Source organism: Numida meleagris, chromosome 4 (genome assembly GCF_002078875.1).
Source record: "Numida meleagris isolate 19003 breed g44 Domestic line chromosome 4, NumMel1.0, whole genome shotgun sequence".
Lineage (NCBI taxonomy): Eukaryota > Metazoa > Chordata > Aves > Galliformes > Numididae > Numida > Numida meleagris.
The window spans coordinates 297151-319815 of NC_034412.1; the positions used below are offsets into that span (position 1 = coordinate 297151).

Consider the following 22665-nt stretch of genomic DNA (forward strand, 5'->3'; position numbering starts at 1 on the left):
CATTGTATTTTTTGCAAGGCAGCCCCGTTAAATCACAGCCACATTATAATGGAAAATATTCCACATGTATTTCAGCAACCTTATGGAAGGAGAACCTTGTGGGTTGTTGTAATCTAATACTGTGTTTCTCAGAAGCAGAGTAAGAGCTAGGTTCTAATTACAATGCACATAGTGTGTCCATAGATGAATACCCTTTTCTTACAGCTTTCACACGATACGTCGTGTATTTTACATATAGGCATTTAATTCTAATGCAGTTTTTCAAGTATGTGTTTTTGGATAATGTTCTCAGAAGAAACTTCAGTCCCTCTTCTACCACAAATTATGGAGACATACAAAGCATTTGTAAATGTCTTTTCCATCATGTTTACACAAAAAACAGCGTTAGAATGTGTTACTCCAGAAGTCCTGACCTCAGTAATCCAGAAGAACAAAACAGCTCATGAAAGGAATTCAGCACTGCCCTTCGGAGTGGAGTCAAGCTTCAGCAGGACATCCAGCTGTAACCCTGCAACCCTTACGAGCCAGAGGAGCGGGATTTGGTGCCCGGGGCAGCGTGGTCTCTCCCGTTCCTCCTGGCTCTCAAGGTAGCTCCTAAAAAATGTCAGCAAAGAGCTGGCCAATGACGGCGGTGCTCAGTGGAGCTGTGCGGTCACTCTGGAGGTACCAGGCAGCACAAGTAGCTCGGTGCATCCAGCGTCCCCACGCTGACCCAGGTGAGACCACCCGCATGTTTCACAAGGGCCACCACTGCCCTGAGAATGCAGGCTGCCACCGCAGCACAGGGAGGTGTAAATGGGTTCACAGCTTCACAGCGAGCACTGCCCAGCACCGCTACCATCACCAGGAGCGCCCTGCTTCCTTCTTCGGTCGCTCCATGCCTCCAGAACAGCCCTTGTCTGATCTTCTGAATTGGCTGCAGAAAGAACATACAGCAGCGGTGAGATGTGATCAGGAATTGTTTAGGCAGATCCATAGATGAACTTACACAAAGGACTGAATATTTATCTGCAAGAAAGCAGCAGCTGTCTGTAGTCTGTACCAACCTATCTGGAGTGCTACTTAGTGACTTTTGGTGCAGGTAGCATAGATGTTCCTTAGATAAATATTTTGGTAGAAGTTTAGCAACTGTATCAAATACAACCACCGTGAATCTAAACAGCAATACTTCCGCAGAAGAACACGAGATTTACCTGACATTGGTTAAGGTAGCTGTTTTCTGTAGCAAGACTGATTCTTTGCTGATTTGGACAGAGTAGCAAAAGCAGAATGCAGACAGCAGTGCCTGGGAGGTGGCTGAAGCATCGTCTCGCCCACAGCACCAAAACTCAGCAGCTGTCCGCTCTGCAAAGGCAGAAATGATGTGGCTGGAGCGCACGGGACAGCAGCTGCACTGCCAGCCAGCAGCACGCTGCACGTCTCACCCACCGATCCCCGTGGAAAGGGACTGTAAAGCTGAACAGAGCCAAGGTGCCAAGCGGATTTAGGCTGTACCAGAGTAAACTCAGGTGCTGGGGCGGGGGGGGGGAACCTCCAACCCGGGGGATTTTGCTGGTAGACAGGATGGTGTAGGCAGATACTGAGTCAGAAAGGAGAAAGAGGCCGCGTGCCCTCCATGCTGCCCCAAGATGTGTATCCTCAGAGATCCTACCTCTGAACTCTGTGCCAGAAACTTCATTCGGATTAGAGGGTTCGCATTTAGCATCACATAACACCGACTGCATAAAGACATAATCATTTTGCAATAATTAAAACACCTTTTAAAATGCAAATATAAGGTCTCGCAGCTCACGAGCCAGGCAGTGATGCCTTACCCTCCCCTATCAGCCTTTCGGCAGAAGCATGCCGCCGACTGAGTTTACTGCTGTTACAAACACCGTTCAGCAAAACAGAGGAGCTGAAGTCTCGGCGGAGGAACATCATCCCCCGCGAGGCAGCTGGGAGTTTGTAGTGTCACCGGCGGCTGCCGGGGGGTAGCACGGGAGAGCGTTCGTTCCCCGATGCGAGATTTCAGCGGTGCCTTTCCTTCCTCGCGAAGGCTGCTACGGGGAACGCTCCAGCCGAGCCGCGGGGGTTCGCGGTGCTCGGAGCCCCAAGCGCTGCGCCGAGCCGAGCCCGGAGCCCCGTCCCCCGCCCGCCGGCAGGAGGAGGAGGAGGCAGCGGGCTGGGCTGGGCTGGCCGCTCCCGGCCCGGCCCCGGGGCTGTTCCCCGTCTGGGCTCCGCTCGCGCAGGTATGGGCGGGGGGGGGCAGGTACCGGCTCCGCTCCCGAGCGCGGCGGGGGAGGCAGGGGGGACTGCGGCGGTGCCGCGAGGGACTTTGAAATTAGTGACTCGTGTTTGGAGTAATTACTGGCACGAAAGGAGCTGACGTGTTCCCTCCCGAGGACAAATTGCTAGCAGATTTATAAGCGGCCGGACAGCCGCGGCCGTGGGCTGACAGCGGCCAAATACGCGGTTCCGATTTTTTCTCCGTTGCGACGTTCAAACGTTACCTGCAAGCGACGGCGCGGGGTGCGCGTCTGCCTCAGACAAAGGGCGTGCGGCCGCTTCTTCGGAACGACGCGTTTTATTTCGGCGATCCGAATCCCGAGGGCAGAACCGAGAGCTTCGGCTCCGCGACGCGGGGCGGTTTTTCTTTTTAAGTTGCGAAGCTGCGTCGCGGCGCCCGCAGCTCAGCGGGAGCGGCTCGGTTCGGTTCTGCCCGGCCGTCGCTCCGACCGCGCCTTCCTTGCCTTGCAGGAACCCGCTCGCTCCCCGCGCCGCGGCGGCTCCCGCAGGATGAGCGCCCCGCACCGCTGCTGGCTGCGGCCGCTGCTCGCCGCCTGCCTGGCCGCCCGCCTGGCCGCCCTGCCCGCAGCCAGCGCCTGCCCCCGCCTCTGCGCCTGCTACGGCCCCGCCGAGGTGCACTGCACCTTCCGCTACTTCACCGCCGTGCCCCCGCGCATCGCTCCGGACGTGGAGCGCATCAACCTGGGGTACGTTCGGGTCGGGGCCGTGCTTCTGAGCGGTTATCTGGCAGCGCTTTGCCAAGCGATAACTAAGAGCTTCCAGCTCTAGGGCTAAGAGCTAACCCAGGCAGGGAATGGATCTTAGGTGAATGTTTTGCGTTAGTCGGAGGTGGCTGCAGTGAGAGCTAGCGAAGTGTAAGACCTCCAACCCTGGGCAGAAGTTTGGGGGACGCGAGAACCTCAAAGTTTTGAACTTAAATGAATTCTTTTACATTACCTGAATGTCCTGGGGCAGGAAGGGGCAGAGGACTGCAAGGCCCCGCTGCGGTCAGGGGCAGCACAGGAGGCGACACCCGGCACCCTCAGCTGTGGGTCGTCCTCACACTGCAAAGGAAGCCTTGTACGGGGTAATCTCTATGACAGTACGATTTAAAGAGGCAACACCGTACTGCAGCCCTCTGCCCTTCCATGCACGCCTTGCCCTGGTACCCTGCAGCCCCAGGCTGGCAATCTTGTCTGCATGTTTTTGCAGTTACTCCCAGTATCCACTTTGAATACAGCCTTCAGAAAGGCGCTCTGGACAAGGTTAACAAATTCTGTGCTAACAGGAAGGTACGACTTACACAACATTTCACCTGAGCTATCGGAAGTGCTGTCTCCCTTTACACATTCCAGAGAGTTTTCTTTTGGTTTGTTTGCTTTAAAACTCGTGTCGTGTGGCTGTCTGACTGAGCCAGGTCCGGGATGCCACGTTTGTTCCAGGTACAACAGCTTGCTTTCACTGACTGAAACGGACTTCGCTGGCCTGGAGAAACTGGAGTTACTGATGCTGCACAGCAACGAGATACATGCAATCCCTGATAAGGTATTCAGGGATTTACGCTCGCTACAGGTAAGGAATAAGTGTCGGGGATAACCCAGCCTTAGCTTTCATTAAGACCTTTAAGCAGACAGTAATACCAGTTTGTGGGAGCAGCCCAGCCGCCTCCAGCCTTTTAGTTTCCTGTTTCTAATTGTATCTGTGTGAAAGGGAAGGGCATCCAGCAGCCACTGCCCTCATGGGAAATGCCTTTCCTTCCCAGGTGCACATTCAGGTATAGTGTAAAGAGAGTGATGAACACGTTGGCAGATATCCATCGTAATATCTTAATTGGCAACTGCAATTGAGACTTCCTTTCACGTGAGAAAGGCTGCAGAGCTCCAAGTACTGCATCTGTGGCCTTGAATTAATTTGTCACAGCCAGTACAGTATCTATCTAGTATCTACATTTGCCATCTAGATAGTCATACATACAGAAGTAATTAAATGATTATGACCAACCCATTCCCAACCAATTCCATGTAAAGGTAACACTTACTCTCCAGTTAAATTTCAATCTAAAGCTGTTTTTAATTATTACAGAGAAGTAATAAGATTGTAGCCGTGATCATCTGTGAACACGAAGGGCCTGAAGTGCTCAGAAAACGCGGTGCTGACTCAGTTGCTTTAGAGTAGGAGAGGTGAGGAGGGAGAGACAGAAACCAGGTAACTGGACAGTGCGCACATCTCCAGGCCCCATGACCCCTCGTGAAAGCTACTCCTGTACCCCAGAGCTCGGCTTTTACCTCCTCACAGCTTACAAATAATTCCTCCTGTGTGTTTTCTCAACCATTTTCCCTACTAGTCTGTTGAAATACTTCACAGAGTAACCATCAATCAGAACAGCCTAGGAGCCTTACAGCAATAGAATGCCGCTTTTTCATCAACAGGTCTTAAAAATGAGTTACAACAAGGTCAGTGAACTTCGACAAGATGCTTTTTATGGCTTGAAGAGCTTGGTCCGGTTGCACATGGACCACAATGAAATTGCATTTGTAAATCCCAACGTTTTCTATGGCCTCACATCACTGAGGTTGGTCCATTTGGAAGGAAATTTACTGAAGCAGCTCCATCCGGATACTTTTGTCACCTTGCGCTACCTCCAAATATTTAAACTATCCTCCATAAAGCACATACACTTGTCAGACAACGCGCTGACCTCGCTACCACGAGAAATGTTTTCCTACACGTCTGAGCTAGAGAGCATTTACCTTCATGGAAACCCATGGTCCTGCGACTGCAATCTACAATGGCTGGCAGAATGGGCAAAACAGAGACCAGGTGAGCTGAAGGCTTTGCTTGTTCTTTTTAATCATCTTACAGTATCTTCTTCCTCCTGATTCAACCGCCCTTTATTGAAATATTCTCCCAGGGAAGGCTGGAAATGCAATGGCATCTGATTTATCTCTAATTGTTTTAATGTTGATTATCGACTCACCCCATCTACATATCAATCTTTCAGAGGTGTATTGGATGTGTTATCATTTGAGCCACATCCCTAGAATATCACAGCAAATTAAAACTAATGGATGTACAGCAAAAGCAGCTACATGAAACTCGCTCTGTCACAGCCTGCTAATGGCCAGTTTACGAGCAGTGGGCCATTACAGCTCACCTGCATGAATCTGATGTTTCCTTTTGCACCTCTGTGATTTCTTATTTTTTTCCCCCCTACTTAAAACATTACTCCTCAGCGTTTGTTTTCATTTTCTTTCATTTGTTTGTTTAACTCCTAAGACAGTGCTGTGCCTGCTCATGAAAAATGTGTTCCCCATAAGCTCTTACCTCTACTACGAGTGCAGGTTAACAGGATTGTTGTAGGTGTATGTAATCAGCATAAACAGTAGTGCCATCCCCTTTCCCAGATTAAGTGAATCTAGAGGCCTTAATCCACTCCCAGGTACAGCTTTCCATACCAGAACGTTCTCCTCAGCCGCTCTGAAGCTTCTGTGCGCCAGGAGAATCCATACGGAGTAAGGGAGCTGCATTTCACCTCACCTGCAGGAGCGAAGGACACGTCGTACCTGATTCTTCAAAACAGAAAAGAGAAACAGGACGGCACAAAACCACTGCCATGGAGCAGTGCCAGGGAACTGTCACTGCGCAGTTTCATCAGAGATCACTCCCAGGCCGGTGACTGCAGTTGGAGAGAACCACTTGTTGCTAGCTATGTATCTGTCTTCATACTAAAAATTGTATCACAAAAGCTTACTGTGTTTTTCTTTCCTTCAGACATCATAAAGTGCAAAAAAGACCGAAGTTCTGGCGCTCAGCAGTGCCCGGTTTGTGCCAGCCCCAGGAACTGCAAAGGGAAGAACTTTGTGGGCATTCCTCCTGCAGCTCTAACCTGCACTAAGCCAGTCATACATCACGCCCTGAAACTCAAAAACCTCACGGTGCCCGAGGACGGGGACTTCAGCTCCATATCTCCCAAGGACTTCCTAGCTCCCGTAGGATCCGTGGTTTTGAACATGACTGACCAAGGAGGAAATCGAGCTAACTTGGTTTGCAATGTCCAGAAGCCAAAAGAAATGTCTCCAGTCTCATTTGACAAAGACAACAATGTCACAGTACTCAGAACTTCATTCTCATCGTTTCTCGTGTGTGACATTGCCTACGGACACATTCAGCAGCTGTGGAGCATACTGGCCCTGTACAGTAATTCTCCCCTCACACTAGAAAGGAGCGCCCTCACAACAGAAATGCCTTTTATTACAAACCACTATAAGCAAATCTACTCTGAAAAAGATGAGCTTTTTACCAACGTGGAGGCTGAACTCAGAGCTGAACCATCCTGGTTAATGCAAAACAAAGTGGCATTGCAGCTTGACAGGACAGCAACCACGCTCAGCACGCTGCACATCCAGTACTTCACTGATGCTCAGATTATTTTGCCCGCTGCTGACAAAAACGAAGTGGGAAATAACTGGACAGTCATCTCCAGGGACAACAAAACACAAACAGAGCACACTGTGCTAGTCGGGGGGACCGTAGAACTGGATTGCCATGCAATCGGAGAACCGGCTCCTGCAATAGAGTGGATATTGGCTGACGGGAGCAAAGTCAGAGCCCCTTATATCAGCGAGGATGGGAGGATTATAGTAGTAAAAGCCGGAACACTGACGTTACAAACAGCTGATGCGTTTGACACTGGGCTCTATCATTGCATAGGCACAAATTATAACGATGCAGATATTCTCACGTTTAGAATTACCGTGGTTGATCCTTACGTGGAACCCAGCAGTGTAAATGGGGCCCAACTTTCCACAGGAGTTGGCAGCGTTCTGGACCTTCCCTGTACCTCTGCTGCTGTTCCAGACGCTGCCATTAGTTGGGTGTTACCTGAGCGCGTGGTTCTTCATCATTCTGCAGGAAACAAACATATTTTTGACAACGGTACCTTGAGAATACAGAGGGTTACGGAGCGAGACAGTGGCTACTTTAGATGTGTTGCAGCCAGCCAGTACGGCATCGATCTTTTGATTTTCCAAGTGCTGGTTAGAGAGGACAAAACCACCCCACAGAAAGTGCCTGTAGCTGCGCGAGAGTGGGAAGAGAGTGACGGTTCTGGCAATGCAGTGCTGTCCTCAGCTAGAGGAAATCAAAATTCTTCAGCTGTCCTGGTGACCCCAATGTCTGGTCAGGAGCCCGCTGCACCAGCACGCAGACAGCAGGGCGCACACAGCACCCGCAGGAGGACGACGTCCCATCACCACAGGGACAGAGCCGGCAGGAGGCTCAGGGGGCACAGAAGGCACTTTGGCTCCTCAGCCAAGAGAGCCAACCCCCAGCGCTGGGCAGCCTTTCTGGAAAAGGCGAAGAGGAACCCAACCTGGATAGGAAAACAAGAAGTGGAAACGAACCCGCCTGGTCAAGCCCGCGAGTTCTCAGCGGGGCCTGTGGATGAGGAGGAAACGTCCGGTGATCCCATCTCTCCAGAACAAGAGTTCATGATGCTGGTAACAGAGAAGGCCGCCGTGTCTTCCATGGGGAGCACAGGAGGAAGCGTGACCCCCGCGGGGGCCGGGACCCCCCTACCCACTCCCTTCCCACAGCCTGTCCCATCTGCCAGCCCAACACCAGCAGATCTAAACCCTATGGCCACAACCTCAAACTCATGGGAAAGACCTGAGTTAAGCCAAACGTCAGCAAACGGTAGGAAACAACCAACAGCAGCACACGTAGCAAGCAAAACATCTGCACTCGTCAGTGCTCAGCAAAGATCGGAGTCTCCTGGAGAACATACTAATGGGCATGTAAAGGCTGTATCTGTGACAACCATGGCAAATGTTACTGACAGCAGCAAACATACAGCTTCTCAAAATACACTGGGCGAGCTGCGTGGTTTTACAGGGTTTACTGACGAGATTTCCACCAAAACAGGTGGACAGGCATCTGCAGCAATAGTCGGTGAGCCACACCCGGGGTTCAGCCACATTCACTTCCACAGAGCTCAGAAACCAGTAACTCCTGCGCTACCACTGGGCCCAAGACTCGTTACTCTTCAGCACGCTGAAACTGTTCGGGATGTGACAACTCAGGCACCTCGGGCCCAGCAGCAATATGGGAGAAGGAGGAAAATTTCTGGTAGGAGAAAAATGGTCAGGCCAGGACGTCTTTTGAGTATGAGAGAGCACAGGCGCAATTTAGGGAAGCAAGGCTCTGCCAGAGGAAGAACAGCCACTGCTCCAAGTGTCCTGCTGAGATCAACACACAGCTCTAACTTACCGGCCTTAAACGATTCACGCAGCAGCATCAACCCACTCCCCCCAGAAGCGCCTCTGTCCTCCCCCACTACCACAAATACGCCCTCAGAGCACCCAGCAGGCACAGTTCAGGGCGCAGCATTCCTCATGGAAGAGAACACTGCACCTGCTGCAAGGCAAGGAGCTGCTTCCACAGCAGCGCCTATCACCACTAAAAGCACCGGAGACGCTGCCCAGAAGGAACCAGAGAGCAGAGCTCCACGGCAGAGCAGCACTTACAGAGCACAGCCTGTTAGCAGCAGACTGCCAACGACGGCAACACGCACAGCTCACGTTGCAGAAATCACACACGTAACGAGCACGGGGATTGCTTCTGCTTCCGAGTCTGTCTCCTCCACATCCTCATCCAAAAACTCCCAGGGGGGGAAAATTACAGGAGCGCTTCTCTTTGGAAATGACACACAAAAGGAGGTTCTGGGGACAGATGTGTTTCCACCAACAGAGGTATCAGCCTTGCTTCTTCAAACTACAGCAGTGGCATCTAGGCCCCAAGTCTCCCCTTTGCCCTTCACACCCATCCCAGCGGGCGTCAATCGCAGCGGTGGATTCCCACCTTTAGGCAAACCCACTGACAGCGGTGGTACGTCAGAGGAGCGCCCTGACCCCAGCCCTGTGGCGAGCACGATCGGAGGAATGGGCGGAGCGAGCCCAAAGCCAACAGCGACAGCTTCTACGGCTCCTCAAACCAATGCCAACATCACCACAAGTAGAGTGTTCAGAATGGGAAGAAGGAGAGGCCAGAGGAGGAGGAGGCCTCCTAAAACACCTCCTTCACAAAGCCCGACTGCAGGCCCCCGCCCTCCAGCGGCTCCACCTGCAGACACAGCCTCAGTCAGCCCGCCGGCTGTGCCTGCAAGGGACGCACCCCCAGCAGCGGTGTCTGACAGCCCGCCTGCAGGCTTGGCGACAGCTCTGCAGGCCCTCACCACACCGGGCATGGCACAGCGTGGGCCCACGGCAGCCCTGCAGACAGCAGCAGCCCCCAGCATGGGGGTGAGCACCCGCCCTGTGCCACTGCTGCCCCACAGCCCTCGGCCACACACCCCCGCTGCAACGACCCCAACCCCACCGCTGCCCTCGGAGCCTCTCGGTGCCACACGTGTGCATCCTGCTGCAGTCGGTGCCACAGCGGGCTCAGAACCCGCTCAGCAAGTCAGAGCCTCCACACCGGCTGCTGAGCAGCCACACCTGGGGACAGACGAGGAGGTGACGCGAGGTGGCCCTGCAGCCCTGGGCAGCGCTAAGCCGAGCAGCAGAGCTCTGGGCACCGCAGCTCCCCGAGCCCGGCGTCCTGCCCCAGTGCCAGGCCCAGCACCGCCCGCGGGGGGAACCGTTGCCGGGCTGCCACCTGCAGAATGGGGAGGCAAAACCTTCACGGCCGACACATCAACCGTGCCAACAGCACGGCACGTGGCTGCCCCACGTGCACACCTGTGGGGCGGCTCTGCCAATGGCTGGTCTGACCAGAGACAGGGTCATGAAACCACCACCAGCATCCCTCTGTCCTTGTTCTCTTTAAGCGGAAACTATTTCACAAAGCCCAGAATAATTGGAGGAAAATTAGCTGCCTTCACCGTGCTGGCCAACTCAGATGCTTTCATTCCATGTGAAGCTACAGGCAACCCCCACCCAACGATAGAGTGGACCAAGATCTCCCCAGGTAAGCTTGGCAGCAGCTCTGGGGCTGCCTGCTGCTCTGGTCCCGCGGTCTGGCAGGTGGTTGGCACGCTGCAGTCACTAGTGCTTGTCTAGGAGTACCGTGAAGGACCAGTTATGATGCGAACTACGAAATAGTGAGAAAAATGACATCCCAGCACGTTTCCTGGAGTGTCTTAATACTGACTACGAAACAGCTGCTGAGGGAAATTTTAAATCTGTACATATGTAAACAATAACTCCGTGCTTATTGTGAGAAGATTAAAGTTCTTCTCGCAGGTTACCTGCTCCTTCAAAACAATCAGACAAATGAAAGTCTGTCATAACGAACCATGAAATCAAGTTACTGCAATAGCAAAACACTGATGAATTTGCAACCCCTACACACAACTATGCCAAAGTATTTCTGGCTACGCCAAGCCTAATCTGCTTCACCCGAGCCTTGTCTCTACTGAGGAGCTAGGTGTTGGTTTTCTCTCTTCCTTACCACCATTGTCTTGGATATTTGGGCAGAGTAGACCAGGATAAGGAAAGCGTATACGGGTGCTGAGCAAAACGAGGCAGGATGGAGAGGTCTGACACCACGCTGTTGTCCCTCCCTCCCGCAGAGACCGGTGCCGCAGCGGGCAGCAGGCGGACGGTGCTGGCCAACGGCACGCTCGCCATCACGCGGGCGGCCCTGCAGGACGGCGGGCAGTACCGCTGCACCGCCACCAACGCGCTGGGCACGACACAGCTCCTGGCCACGCTGGCCGTGGTGGCCTACCCGCCCCGCATCGCCGGTGGCACGCGGCTCCTCACTGCCCATGCCGGGATGCCCGTGGCCATGAGGTGCCCGGCTGAGGGCAGACCCCCTCCCTCCATCTCGTGGGTTCTGGCCAACGAAACGCACGTCTCCAGCTCTTCCCAGGGCAATCAGAAAGTTCTCGTGCAGCCAGATGGCACCTTAACGATCAAGGACGTCACGGTTTATGACAGAGGCCTCTACACGTGCACCGCCAAAAATCCAGCCGGCACCGACACGCTGACGGTCAAGCTGCAGGTCATCGCAGCACCCCCCGTCATACTGGAGGAAAAGAGGCAGCAGATCACAGCCATGGCGGGGCAAGACCTGAGCCTCCCGTGCACTGCGGAAGGGAATCCTCAGCCCCATGTCCACTGGGTCCTCTCGGAAGGGACGGTGGTGAAGCCCCTGCAGTTCGTAAACACCCGGGTATTGCTGCTCCCCAGCGGCACCCTGCGGCTCAGCGGCATCGTGCCTGCTGACAGCGGGAACTACGAGTGCATTGCCACGAGCTCGACGGGCTCGGAGCGCCGGGTGGTGAGCATCGCGGTGCGGCATCAGGACGTGCTGCCAAGGATAGCTGCCGCCTCCCAGGGGATGACTCAGCTCAATTTTGGGGATAAACTGCTACTGAACTGCACAGCCACGGGGGAGCCCAAGCCCAGGATAATCTGGAGGCTGCCTTCCAAGGCGGTCGTGGACCAGTGGCACAGGTAGGAGCCTGTTTTCTTCTCCACCTCTTGGAAAATTCACACGCTGGCATCTCCAGTGCTGGTGTGAGGGACTGGAACAATCCATCACGAACTAAATTCACTTCTAAACACAGCTCTGCAGTACCAACAGCAGCAACCTCCTGGCTGAAATCATGGCAGAGCGAATGGCAGCACGTTCTGGCACAGTTATGTTCTCAGCCCCTGCTGCCTGCAGGCTGGAGCTGACCGCAGGGACAGGAGGAAGCAAGGTGCTTAAAGCAGAGGTGCATTAGCAAGGATGTAAAGAAATACTATGCAAATCAGCTCCGGCTTGCTGTAGGCATTTAGTGACACCCGAAGGACCCAGCCCTGTTATCTGTTTCTTTCATCCACTGCGGGCACCCAGATTTGATTTACCACCATTTACATCCCAGTGTTTTGGGAAAAGAGCCTTGGTATTTTCAGTAAAGGAAAGAAGTCTAGAAAAATGGAAGGGCTGGAATATAAATGTAGTGCCTTTAAAAAATTGCTCAAATTAGTCAGGTATCTGATACAGAATATATATCATGAGGTATTTTTAATTTATGAAATAGAACTTTAAATTAGGAAATCAAGGAAAAAAGCTCACACCATACTCCACGAGTTAGCACTGTAAGCCGCTTCCAGCACCCGGTATTGACCTCCAGCACTTTGTTCCATAATCCTTTTCCTCTTTCTCTCTCCACAACAGAATGGGAAGTCGAATCCATGTGTACCCCAATGGATCCTTGGTTATTGAGGCCGTTACTGAAAAGGATGCAGGGGACTATTTGTGTGTCGCAAGAAACAAAATTGGAGATGATCTGATACTGATGAAAGTCAGCATCACAATGAAACCAGCCAAGATTGACCAGAAACAGTATTTCAAGAAACTGGTGCCCTATGGAAAAGATTTCCGGGTGGACTGCAAAGCCTCTGGGTCCCCTGCACCAGAAATATCCTGGAGTTTGCCGGACGGGACAGTGATCAACAACGCGATGCTGGCAGACGACAGCGGACACAGGTCTCGCAGATACGTCCTCTTTGACAACGGAACTCTGTATCTCAACAGAGCTGGAGTAACAGAGCAGGGAGATTACACCTGCTACGCTCAGAATACTCTGGGGAGAGACGAAATGAAAATCCACATCACGGTTGTCATGGCAGCCCCTCAGATAAAGCACAGTTACAAGACGTACATTAAAGTGAAAGCCGGGGACACGGCGCTATTGGACTGTGAAGCTGTAGGAGAACCCAAGCCAAAAATATTCTGGTTGCTGCCTTCCAGTGACATGATCTCCTCTTCCACAGACAGGCACCTCCTGCACGCTAACGGCTCCCTGTCCGTCCACCGAGCCAAGCTGCTGGACGCCGGGGAGTACATGTGTGTTGCTCGTAATGCTGGAGGGGATGATACAAAGCTGTATAAACTGGACGTCGACGCTAAGCCACCTATCATAAATGGTTTTCACACCAACAAAACAATCATTAAAGTGACAGCAGTGAGGCACTCGAAGAAACAGATTGACTGCAGGGCAGAAGGGACGCCTCCCCCTCAGATCATGTGGATCATGCCCGACAACATTTTCCTGACAGCTCCATACTACGGCAGCAGGATTGTCGTACACAGAAATGGAACACTCGAAATCCGGAACCTAAGGCCTTCCGACACAGCAGATTTTATCTGCGTGGCACGGAACGACTGGGGAGAGAGCATGCTGGTGGTGCGGCTGGAGGTACTGGAAATGCTAAGGCGACCGATGTTTAAAAATCCATTCAATGAAAAAATAATAGCAAAACCCGGAAAAACAACCATACTGAACTGCTCTGTGGATGGAAACCCTCCTCCTGAAGTAAGCTGGATGTTGCCCAACGGCACATGGTTCTCCAAGGGGACCGTGATGTCCGAGTTTCTCCCAGGAAGCAACGGAACCCTTACCATCCACAATCCCAGCAGGGACAAAGCAGGGAAGTATCGCTGTGCAGCTAAGAACCAAGTGGGCTATATTGAAAAGCTGATCATCCTGGAAGTTGCCCAGAAGCCCACCATCCTCATTCACCCCAAGGGGCCAGTGAGGGCCATCAGTGGGGAATCGCTATCGCTTCACTGCCTGTCCGACGGCAGCCCCAAACCCAACACGGCGTGGACTCTTCCAGGTGGCCACGTGCTGGACCGACCTCAGATCAACAGCAGATACATTCTGCTGGAAAACGGCACGCTGGTTATACGAGCAGCTGCCATTCACGACAGAGGAAATTACGTGTGTAAGGCTCATAACGCCGCCGGAGATTTGTCTATAACCATTCCTGTCACTATTGTAGCCTATCCGCCAAGGATTACAAACAGACCCCCGCAGACCATCCACACCGTGCCTGGTGCAGCCCTTCAGCTCAGCTGCACGGCGCTGGGAATACCAAAGCCAGAAATTACATGGGAATTACCTGACCACTCCATACTTTCTACAGGTAACCACGGCCGAGCATCCGGCAGAGAACTGCTGCATCCCCAGGGGACGCTGGTCATCCAGAACCCCCGGCCGTCAGATTCTGGAACGTACAAGTGCACAGCAAAGAATCATCTTGGCAGTGATTTCACAGTAACATACATTCATGTCATTTGAAATAAGGATTACAGAATGAACAAGTGGTAGCGAAGTCTACAGCTGAACTGAGTTTATTCCTGGAATAAGTTTAATCGAAGGCAGCCAAAGGCACATAAGTGCCTAAATACATTTACAGGATTCAGTCTGCAATGGCCACACAAAAAAGAAAAAGGGCTTTGGGAAAATTAGATCTAGCATTACTATCCAGCATTGACTCAGTGATCGAGGGGACCTAAATAAAACTGAACTTCAGGCACTTTTGCCCTGCCAGCAAACGTGGAATATTAAATAGGACTACTCTCTAGAAATATACCTAGAGAACTTCTGAACAGGATTGACTTTTCCATATTACATTAATAATGTCCACCTTCTATGGCTATCACAAGCGTGGATCAGAAAGCAAGAGTATCCAAGAACCAAAGAGTAGACTTTACTGTGATGCAGATTACCTTCTTAACATGTTTGATCATTTGGTATGGGTTTCTTTTTTAAATAAACATTCAGTGGTGAAACAAGCAGTGAAGACTGGTTCACAGTCTTTTGTGCCAAACGCTGGGAGGATGCATGCAGAAGAATTCGGGCTTTAGTCCAGGTTGGCATAATTTTCCTATTGTCACAAAATTACTTTTAAAGATTTCTCACTTAGAAAACAATTACATCAGCCTGCATGTCAACTGAGAATTCTGGTTTCTCAGTTCACCGGCTAGGTCTAAGGAGTGACCTTTTGTGCAAGAGGAAAAGCACGGCTTCCTAACAGAGGGAAATGGCTACACACACCTTCTGCACAACTGAATGGTGAAGTGGACTGCTCAAATAACTATCAGCCAGTAACTAAAGCTCCGAGTGTCTCACTCACATTCTTCCTAAGGGCGCTAAACACCAGGACAGAAGGTCGGAAGAGCCTTTCCCCTAAACTCACCAACTGGAGACACACCCTTTAAAATAACAAAAGAGAAGTTCAAGAACTGTAGCCTACCTCTTCTGGGACAAAGCATCCATCGCTCCTAAGGACAGTCTGCAACAAAACTCCTCAGTGCTACACAGCATCCAAACCTCCCGCAGTAACACCTCAGCAGGGGCTGATTAACACACAAAGTTCTCATGAGCGGGAAAGCATTCAAATGCAGATTCTGTCATCACATTTAACCACGCCACGGTTGACCTGGGGATTTATGTTACTTATTTGTTTATTTAAGACTTTAAACTCAGCTGGGGCAGCCTTTGTGCTGGCATGACCATTCCCGGACATCTGCTGCTCCTGGTTTGCCGTGTGCTACCTTCCACAGATGGTCGGAGTGGCCACAACAGGCTGGATTCCACCAATGTCACTTGTCAGTGCCTGCGACAGCTTTAACTACTGTGGAGAACAGCACACTTCCACCAGGGATAAGTAAATCCCTGTAAAAAAAGAACTGAAATAATTTTTATGCAAGTTAGACTTACCTGACTAGTTTAAAAGACAATCAGAATCTACAGAACATTAACTGTTTTATATGATTAAATCTTATAAATGAGATCACGTAAGGCAAATACAGCAGTTTACAGCTTGAACAACTCCCGTTGTTGTAGGCAATACGGCAATTATGACTAGCACAAACCTCTTAACTTCCTGGCCAACTCAGAAAGCATAAAGGAGAGCATCGTGGTTTTATAGTTAGAGTTTCCGTGCAGATCTGATTTCTGTAATTAATCTTGATTCACACAGAACCAACGGTACACCACTGAAGCTCAGCCAGAAATGAAGCATCTAACCCAGAATTTTAAAAACAGTTAACATGCAAAGTAAGTAAAAGTTGCACAGATAACGGGAACAGCTCCTACAGGGCTGCTGCAGTATGCACAGGCAGCAGCCCCAGAAGCAGCAGGAAGGACTGTGGCGGCTTCTTCACCCTCTCTTTGTGAAACCTGGTGTGAGATTTCCTCACTGAACCACGAGAGACAGCCAGGACGCCTTCCTGCCAGCCCACGGAGCAGGGCACGGCTGTCCGGCCCCTGCACTCCTCCGAGGGATCCCCAACAAACTGGATGTGAAAAAGACCACGTGTGAAGAAACGCTGCTACTTCCAGTCGGTTTATTAACATTACATTGTGGCTTTTAATATAAACTTTAAGAAGTTCTAATACAAGCAATAAACCCACTTCAGCACCTTCTTACCACAATGAGAGCAAGAGAGAATTGGTACTTTAAACAAAGAACTTTATAAAGTGCATATGAAAATTACAGTCAAATAAACACGATTCAAATCAATGCTCGTTCTACCATCAAACAAAGAGGTGAACATCTGAATGAACAAATCAACTCTCACGCCCAAGTCGGGAGTGCCTTTCAATTCAGTAGTTTGGTCCAGTGCAGCTCTTTAAAAAAAATTAACAATAACAACAAAAGCATGTTTCCCACAAATAAACTTTGTCCTCTTTAAAAGAAACGGGACCTAAAAAGCACCAAATTCATAAAATCCGCAATAACATTCTTCAGGTAGGTCCACAAGTCCTTACACTTAAATCTAATTAAAAGCAAAGAAACTCAAAATCCCCAGAGAACCACCTCATTACATACTCACATCGACTGCAGCACAAAAAATAATTACCGAAATAATAAGAGAAGAAAACGAAGGTTTGCTTTCTAGCAATAACTAGTGCATTGCATTTCGAATGTTCTGTTCTTCAGTGCAAACGGAACGCGCCGTCCCCCTTCCACCTTTCGATTCAGAAGTGCGAAGGATGCCCGTACTGGTTCACCCCCTGTGGCTGGTTACCTGGCGACAAGGCAAAGGGAACATGCTGGACGACACGCAGAAGAACACGGCTATTCCGCAGCGCGGCAGCGAAGCGCAGTCAGTCCGCCCCCACACGCAGCTGGGCCAGGCAGAAGCATGGGGCAGCCGGCCCATCCTGCCCCGGCGCTCTGGGACCACAGACCCCAGCGCTGTGCTCTCACATGGCTGCTGGGTGCGGGCCCTGCTGCCAGCAGCTAGCCCGCTCCCACGGGGCACGCTGCCCCCGTATCCCCGCGCGCACACACGCCAGCTGCACTCACTGGAGAGCTGCTTCTGCAGCTGCCGGACCAGCGCCGCCGTCTGCTGCTGCTGCTGCGTCTGCTGCAGGCCCTGCCTGGGGAACTGCTGCGGGAAGGAGAGGTGGCACAAACCACAGCGTTAAGGGCACGTTGGTTAACGCAGAAAGCAACGCTCCTATCCCAGCTGAGCTCCCCATTGTCCTGGGCTCATGGAGATCTGGGCTGCAGCGGCCAAAGTGTGACCAGAGAGCTGCTGGCAGAGCAGGGAAGGATGGTGAGAGGCAGAGCTGCCTGGCAGCGGGTCCTGAGCACATTTTAGCAGCGGAGCAAGGACGCATGAAGCATGCTCAGAACTCCCAGGACATGTGTTTTCTTTATTCCCTGAACCGTCACATGTCTCCGGCACCGCCACAGGTGTCACAGCATGTGCAGTCATGTCTTTTACAAAAGCCCATCCTTTCCACCCCTGCAGAGCCCGGTGTTAACCTGCACGTCACTTTGGGCAGCTTTGCTGTCAGTCTTGCTCAAAGCCATGGCAAACCAGAACTGCTCATCAAAACTCATGTCCTTCCTGCATTTGTAAACACCCACGCCTAGCTGAAAGCACAGCAGTCAAAAGAAACTTCTAGAAAGATGTTTTTCTCAGGGCAACGGCACTTCAAATGAACGAAGGATAAGCACAAAGAGCAGCTGTTCACGTGCTGCTGGGTCATGGCTGCACTCCAGCAGAACAGGAGAGTGCTCAGCACGTGCCATCAGCAAACCTCGCTCTGATCTGACTGCAGCCCATGGGAGCAAGGCAGAGCCCTCCCAGGGCACGCTGTTATGCGTGATGGAATTAGACACTAAGAGCTTCTGAAGAAATTTGCTGCTAACGGACTAAATCATGCCCTCAATCATTTCGAAAGCACCCTTGGTGTAAATTCGTGGACTTCCACAAATTTGCACGCTATCTATACTGCATCAAAGCAGAATTCAGTCTCTAATTGTTCCACTTGGCAGTATGTGTTATTCCCTAGCTGGACAGCCCAAGCAATCTATTTTGCTGAGACCAGGCAGGAGAACAAGCACTGTTCTGTTTTCAGTGCTTCTACCTGTCATCCAGAAGAAAACCTCTCTATTAATAACTTTTACAGATCAGCTACCTGTAGGTCAGAGTCACAGAATCATTAAGGTTGGAAGACCTCTAAGATCATCAAATCCAACCACCGACCCATCACTGAAGTACCCATTTGTCCAATCAAGCTGCTGAATTACAACAGATAAATTGGGCACAGACCATCTGAAGGAAAGGTGCCGTTAGGATGGGTCCCTCTGGTGCCCGAAGGGGTGCACAGGAGAGGAGCTTCCCCCCTCTGGAAGCACAGATGTCACCCACGTCAAGTGAAACCTGCGTTGGGCTTGCCAAGCACAGAGAGCTGAAGCACAGCCCTGACACCTCCCTGCTCCTGAGGGACTGCGATGCTTGAGGGACTGCCGTGCCGGCTGCTGAGGTCAGAACTGTCACCACTTACTGAACTACCCATTTATTGCAGGGCCTCTCAGCTCTCTCGGTCTGTTTTCAAAATCCCATCGCTTTTCTACTTACTAGATCTGGTGAAAGGACGTGTGCTTCTACTTACATGCTTTTTTTCCTTTAAATACAGCATCCTCAGACTGCATAACAACACTTAATACACCCACGCAGGCTGACAGCCTGATGTGCTGCACAGAAGTGCAGCAATGTGACACTCGGTGGCAGCACACGCTGCACGGAGTCTGCCGGGGTTTGCTTCGGCGAAACCTCAGCTTACCAGAGGGAGTTTCAGGGCTTTAGTAAGACTTCAGCTTTTTTTTCTCTTTCTGAAAACTAATCCTTTACTTAAAATATATTGTGTAACCCTCTGACTAGGAGTCTCTACTAACTGCTGAGGTTAGTGAAATGAATTAACCACATTAGGGCTTCCTGGGGATGTGAAACCTGCATGGAGTGTTCTGCTGCTGGAAGAGTGGGCGCCTGGCAGAGCCCTGCCTCTGTGGCAACCCATCAGAGGCAGCCTGTTCAAGACAAGAATACTGAGAAAAGCTTAGAAATGGATGAAATTGATCTTTCAGGGGTCATCAGACAAAGAGCTCCCATTTACCACTCCTCCCACACTTGCATGCTGCCTTTTGATTTCTCTGTCAAATTGCATTAATACTTTTGCACTTGGCAGCTGGCAAATTCAGTGTCATTTGTATTTTCTCCATTTTTTCAGACCAAACTTTATCCTCAACCAACTTAAACATCTGGAAAACATGACCACATCGAGGAAACATGGACAACAGCATTGCAAATTCAGTGTAAGCTTCATGCACTCTGCCCGTGCCCCTGCCCCACGCTCACCATCTGTCCCGCTTACCAGGGGCTGCTGTGGCTGCACGGGCTGGAGATCAAGCGTCTGCTGCTGCTGCCCCTGCTGCATCTGAAAGAAGACAGGGCCTGAGACAGCAACAAACTGCACACACACCACCTCGGGGAGCGGCCCTAAGACAGCACCATGGCTGCTCGCAGCCCCTGTATGGGCTGGGACCTGGGCTTGCCCCCAGTGCAGGACACTGGATGTCCAAGGGTGCGTGAGCCTCCTGGTGCTCCAGCTCTGCACTGTCAGCTGCACTGAGCTGAGGACATTTGTAAGTGACAAAATATATTCCAAAGTTGGTATATTTAATTTTTTACATCAAAACATCTGGATGAAATGCACCATCGTTTGTCAGGAATGGGCACAGATAGTCATTGCATTACAATGAAAACATAGAAATAATTCCAAAGGGCCATGGAAGGATGCATGCACTCCCTACACTGAAGCACCTCCTGCCTTCGGGGCAGTCGGGTTCCTCACCTGGAAAAGCCTCTGCTGTCGGATCTGCTGCTGCCTCTGTCGCATTTGCTCCTGGGGCAGCTGTGCCGAGCTCAAGCTTGGATGGGTTCGTGTGGTCGCTGCGCTGTCCAGGCCCGCTCCTACCAATGAGTTTGGCTGCAGAGGCTGATGGGTCAATCTGGTTGAAAAGTAACACAATAAGTGAAAGGTGTTCTACTCCACTTACCAACAGAGCAGAGATGGCCTAGGAGCACTACTAAGAGCCGCAACATCACACTTCTACAGATTCAAAAGACTGTAAGTTTTACAAGATGACTATTCTTCCAAATAGGAATGCTTTGAGAAGTACCCAAACCTGAAGCCGCACCATCCTACCGCCCCACAGCTGATGCGGGCAGTACATCCAATCTTTCCACTCTTACTCCGTTAGGAAGAGCAATGAGCCTCTACATTTCAGGCAGACATTCTACATAAGCATTAAAATGTTCTCTGACAAAAACATCTATATTTAATTACACGTCCGGTAATTCAAAACTGATTATAAAGACTTCTTACTTCCTGAAATAATGGAAAAAACCACAAAGCACGAAACGCTTTGGACCTCTAGATCAAAGTCACTGTTAAAGCTTGCAAGGTCTCAGCTCTGAGAAGGGCAGAAGCTCACCGCTGAGCGCTCGCCAGGGGCTGGATGTAGGCAGCTGCCTGCTGCTGAGCCACGCCGCCCGGCTGCCCCGGCCGCAGCCGCTCCATCAGCACGGGGCTGGAGTGGGCTGCGTACGCCCGTGGGGTGTAGCCAGGGGAGAGCACCACGCCGCTGGGCTGCTGCTGCTGCAAAGGCATCGGGGTGCTGTACATCGTGTACCCGTGCGGCATGCTCTGCACGGAAAGCAGACAGAGAGGAGCTTCGCTGTGGACTTACATAAATCAGCGTCATTGTAAAAGAGGTCACATTTCAGACCTGGCACTGAAGTATGCTCGTCTTCTACAAGAACATCATTGGGGAAAAATAGGAAAGTTACATCCATTTACAGCTGTAGCATGCAGAGAGCAGCGAGCGCTCCTGGCCAAGCATCACACCGCCCCAGGACACAGGCACAATCCCAGGCAGCCTCCAGCATGGCCGGCCAGCCCAGACGGGGAAGGGGCTCAGTTTCACCTGCTGCTGTACACTCACTCCACAGAGCAGTGCAGTACCTGTGCTTGCTGAAGCCCTGGGTACTGTGGTAGCTGCGGCGCGGGTCGGACTTGCGGGGTGAAAAGAGCAGCGGGGTCCATCGGCTGACCCTGCAAGACACACGCGGTCAGGCTGGCCCCGCTCCTGACACAACCCCACCACTGTGCACAATGGGAGCAGGGATAGGCTCCGCAGTTCCTCCAGAAGTGCCTGGCCCTGAGCTGCCTGCAGGGCAAGGGGAGGGCTGGCCATGACCTCTTGCACAGGCACATCTCCCACTGCACGCCCTGCCCAGCGCAGGACTGCAACAGCAGGCAAAATGGGAAGGTGCAAGCCATGCTTGGATGGACATGGTGTCAGAGAGCACTGAGGCTGCTGTGACCTCTCACAGTGAGAAACACAACACCTTCCGAAGAGGAAAAATACAGCGATGATGCAGTTATCTGAAATGTTTGTAAAAAAAAATATATATTTTGTGTGTGCAAGTACATTCACAGCCTTCTCCATGCAGCCACTGCACTGCTGAGCCATGAGGAGTGCCCAAAGCGAATCATACCCATCGAAAGCAGAGTGCAGCCTGTGTGTTGGAAGGAATGAACGTTTGTGCGAAAGAGAAAAGAAAGAAAAGTTCACAATCTCAGAGCAGTTACCATCATGTTGTCAAAGCCATCCTGAAGGGATACAGCAGAGCTACTGACATCCTGAAGGAAAAGGACAGGCAAGAAAATAGCAAACAATACAGAGAATACAGGTTCCTAGGCTCCTAGGTGGAGCAGCACAGCACCCTCGCAGCGCCCGCCTGCCTGCACCCACAGCACGTGGTGCTGGAAATGATGGCAGAGTCCTTCCGGGTGTTCCGTGATGCTAATAAGCCTCAGTATTTTTATAACATTCATGAAACACGAAACATAGAAAGGACTCCCTGCCATCCACAAGAGCCTATTAATGCTGCACATAACATGCAACGCTTTTTGGACAAAGCATGGTCTTTGCAAAACCTGCACCACAGCCCTTCCTGTGAAAGAGCCCAGCACCGCGGCACAGCACTGTGGATCAGGTCAGCACAGACTGGTCTCACAGAACCACGCTCCCCGTGGGCTCAGGCTGAGCAGGGAGCTCCGTTCTCCAGCTGTAGAGATATAAAGAACAAAGAAACCTTCCCTACTGAAGCTCGGCCTAACAACCTACATCACAGAGTAGCAATGCTCACAAGTCATCTTGTTCCTCTATTCCCAAACACTCTATTCAGGCACACACCACCGCAGCATTCCCTGCCCTGACCCCGGGCAGGGCACTGCAGGACCTGGCT

At 51.5% G+C, this 22665-nt stretch overlaps 2 protein-coding genes across 14 annotated transcripts in view; one reads left to right on the forward strand and one right to left on the reverse strand.

Annotated features, from left to right (window-relative positions):
- IGSF10 (immunoglobulin superfamily member 10) lies at positions 2778–16243 on the forward strand. The gene is made up of 6 exons (XM_021396738.1): positions 2778–2975; positions 3711–3840; positions 4698–5088; positions 6040–10233; positions 10838–11726; positions 12436–16243. The coding sequence occupies exons 1-6, from the start codon at positions 2779–2781 to the stop codon at positions 14342–14344; spliced, it is 7710 nt and encodes a 2569-aa protein (XP_021252413.1). The 5' UTR covers position 2778; the 3' UTR covers positions 14345–16243.
- The window catches only part of MED12L (mediator complex subunit 12 like), a 108201-nt gene continuing 101920 nt past the window's right edge, over positions 16385–22665 (reverse strand). For 9 of the 13 annotated variants that reach the window (XM_021396740.1, XM_021396745.1, XM_021396748.1 and 6 more), the window contains 4 exons: positions 21377–21466; positions 20847–21058; positions 20204–20360; positions 18834–19786 (listed from right to left, as the gene is read on the reverse strand). In XM_021396740.1, coding sequence (XP_021252415.1) covers positions 19553–19786; positions 20204–20360; positions 20847–21058; positions 21377–21466 — 693 coding nt within the window. In that variant the 3' untranslated portion in view covers positions 18834–19552. Of the gene's footprint in view, positions 17083–17363; positions 17596–18833; positions 20361–20846; positions 21059–21376; positions 21467–22665 lie in introns of those variants that run through there. The other 4 variants (XM_021396750.1, XM_021396742.1, XR_002438623.1 and 1 more) reach the window with 4 other exon arrangements.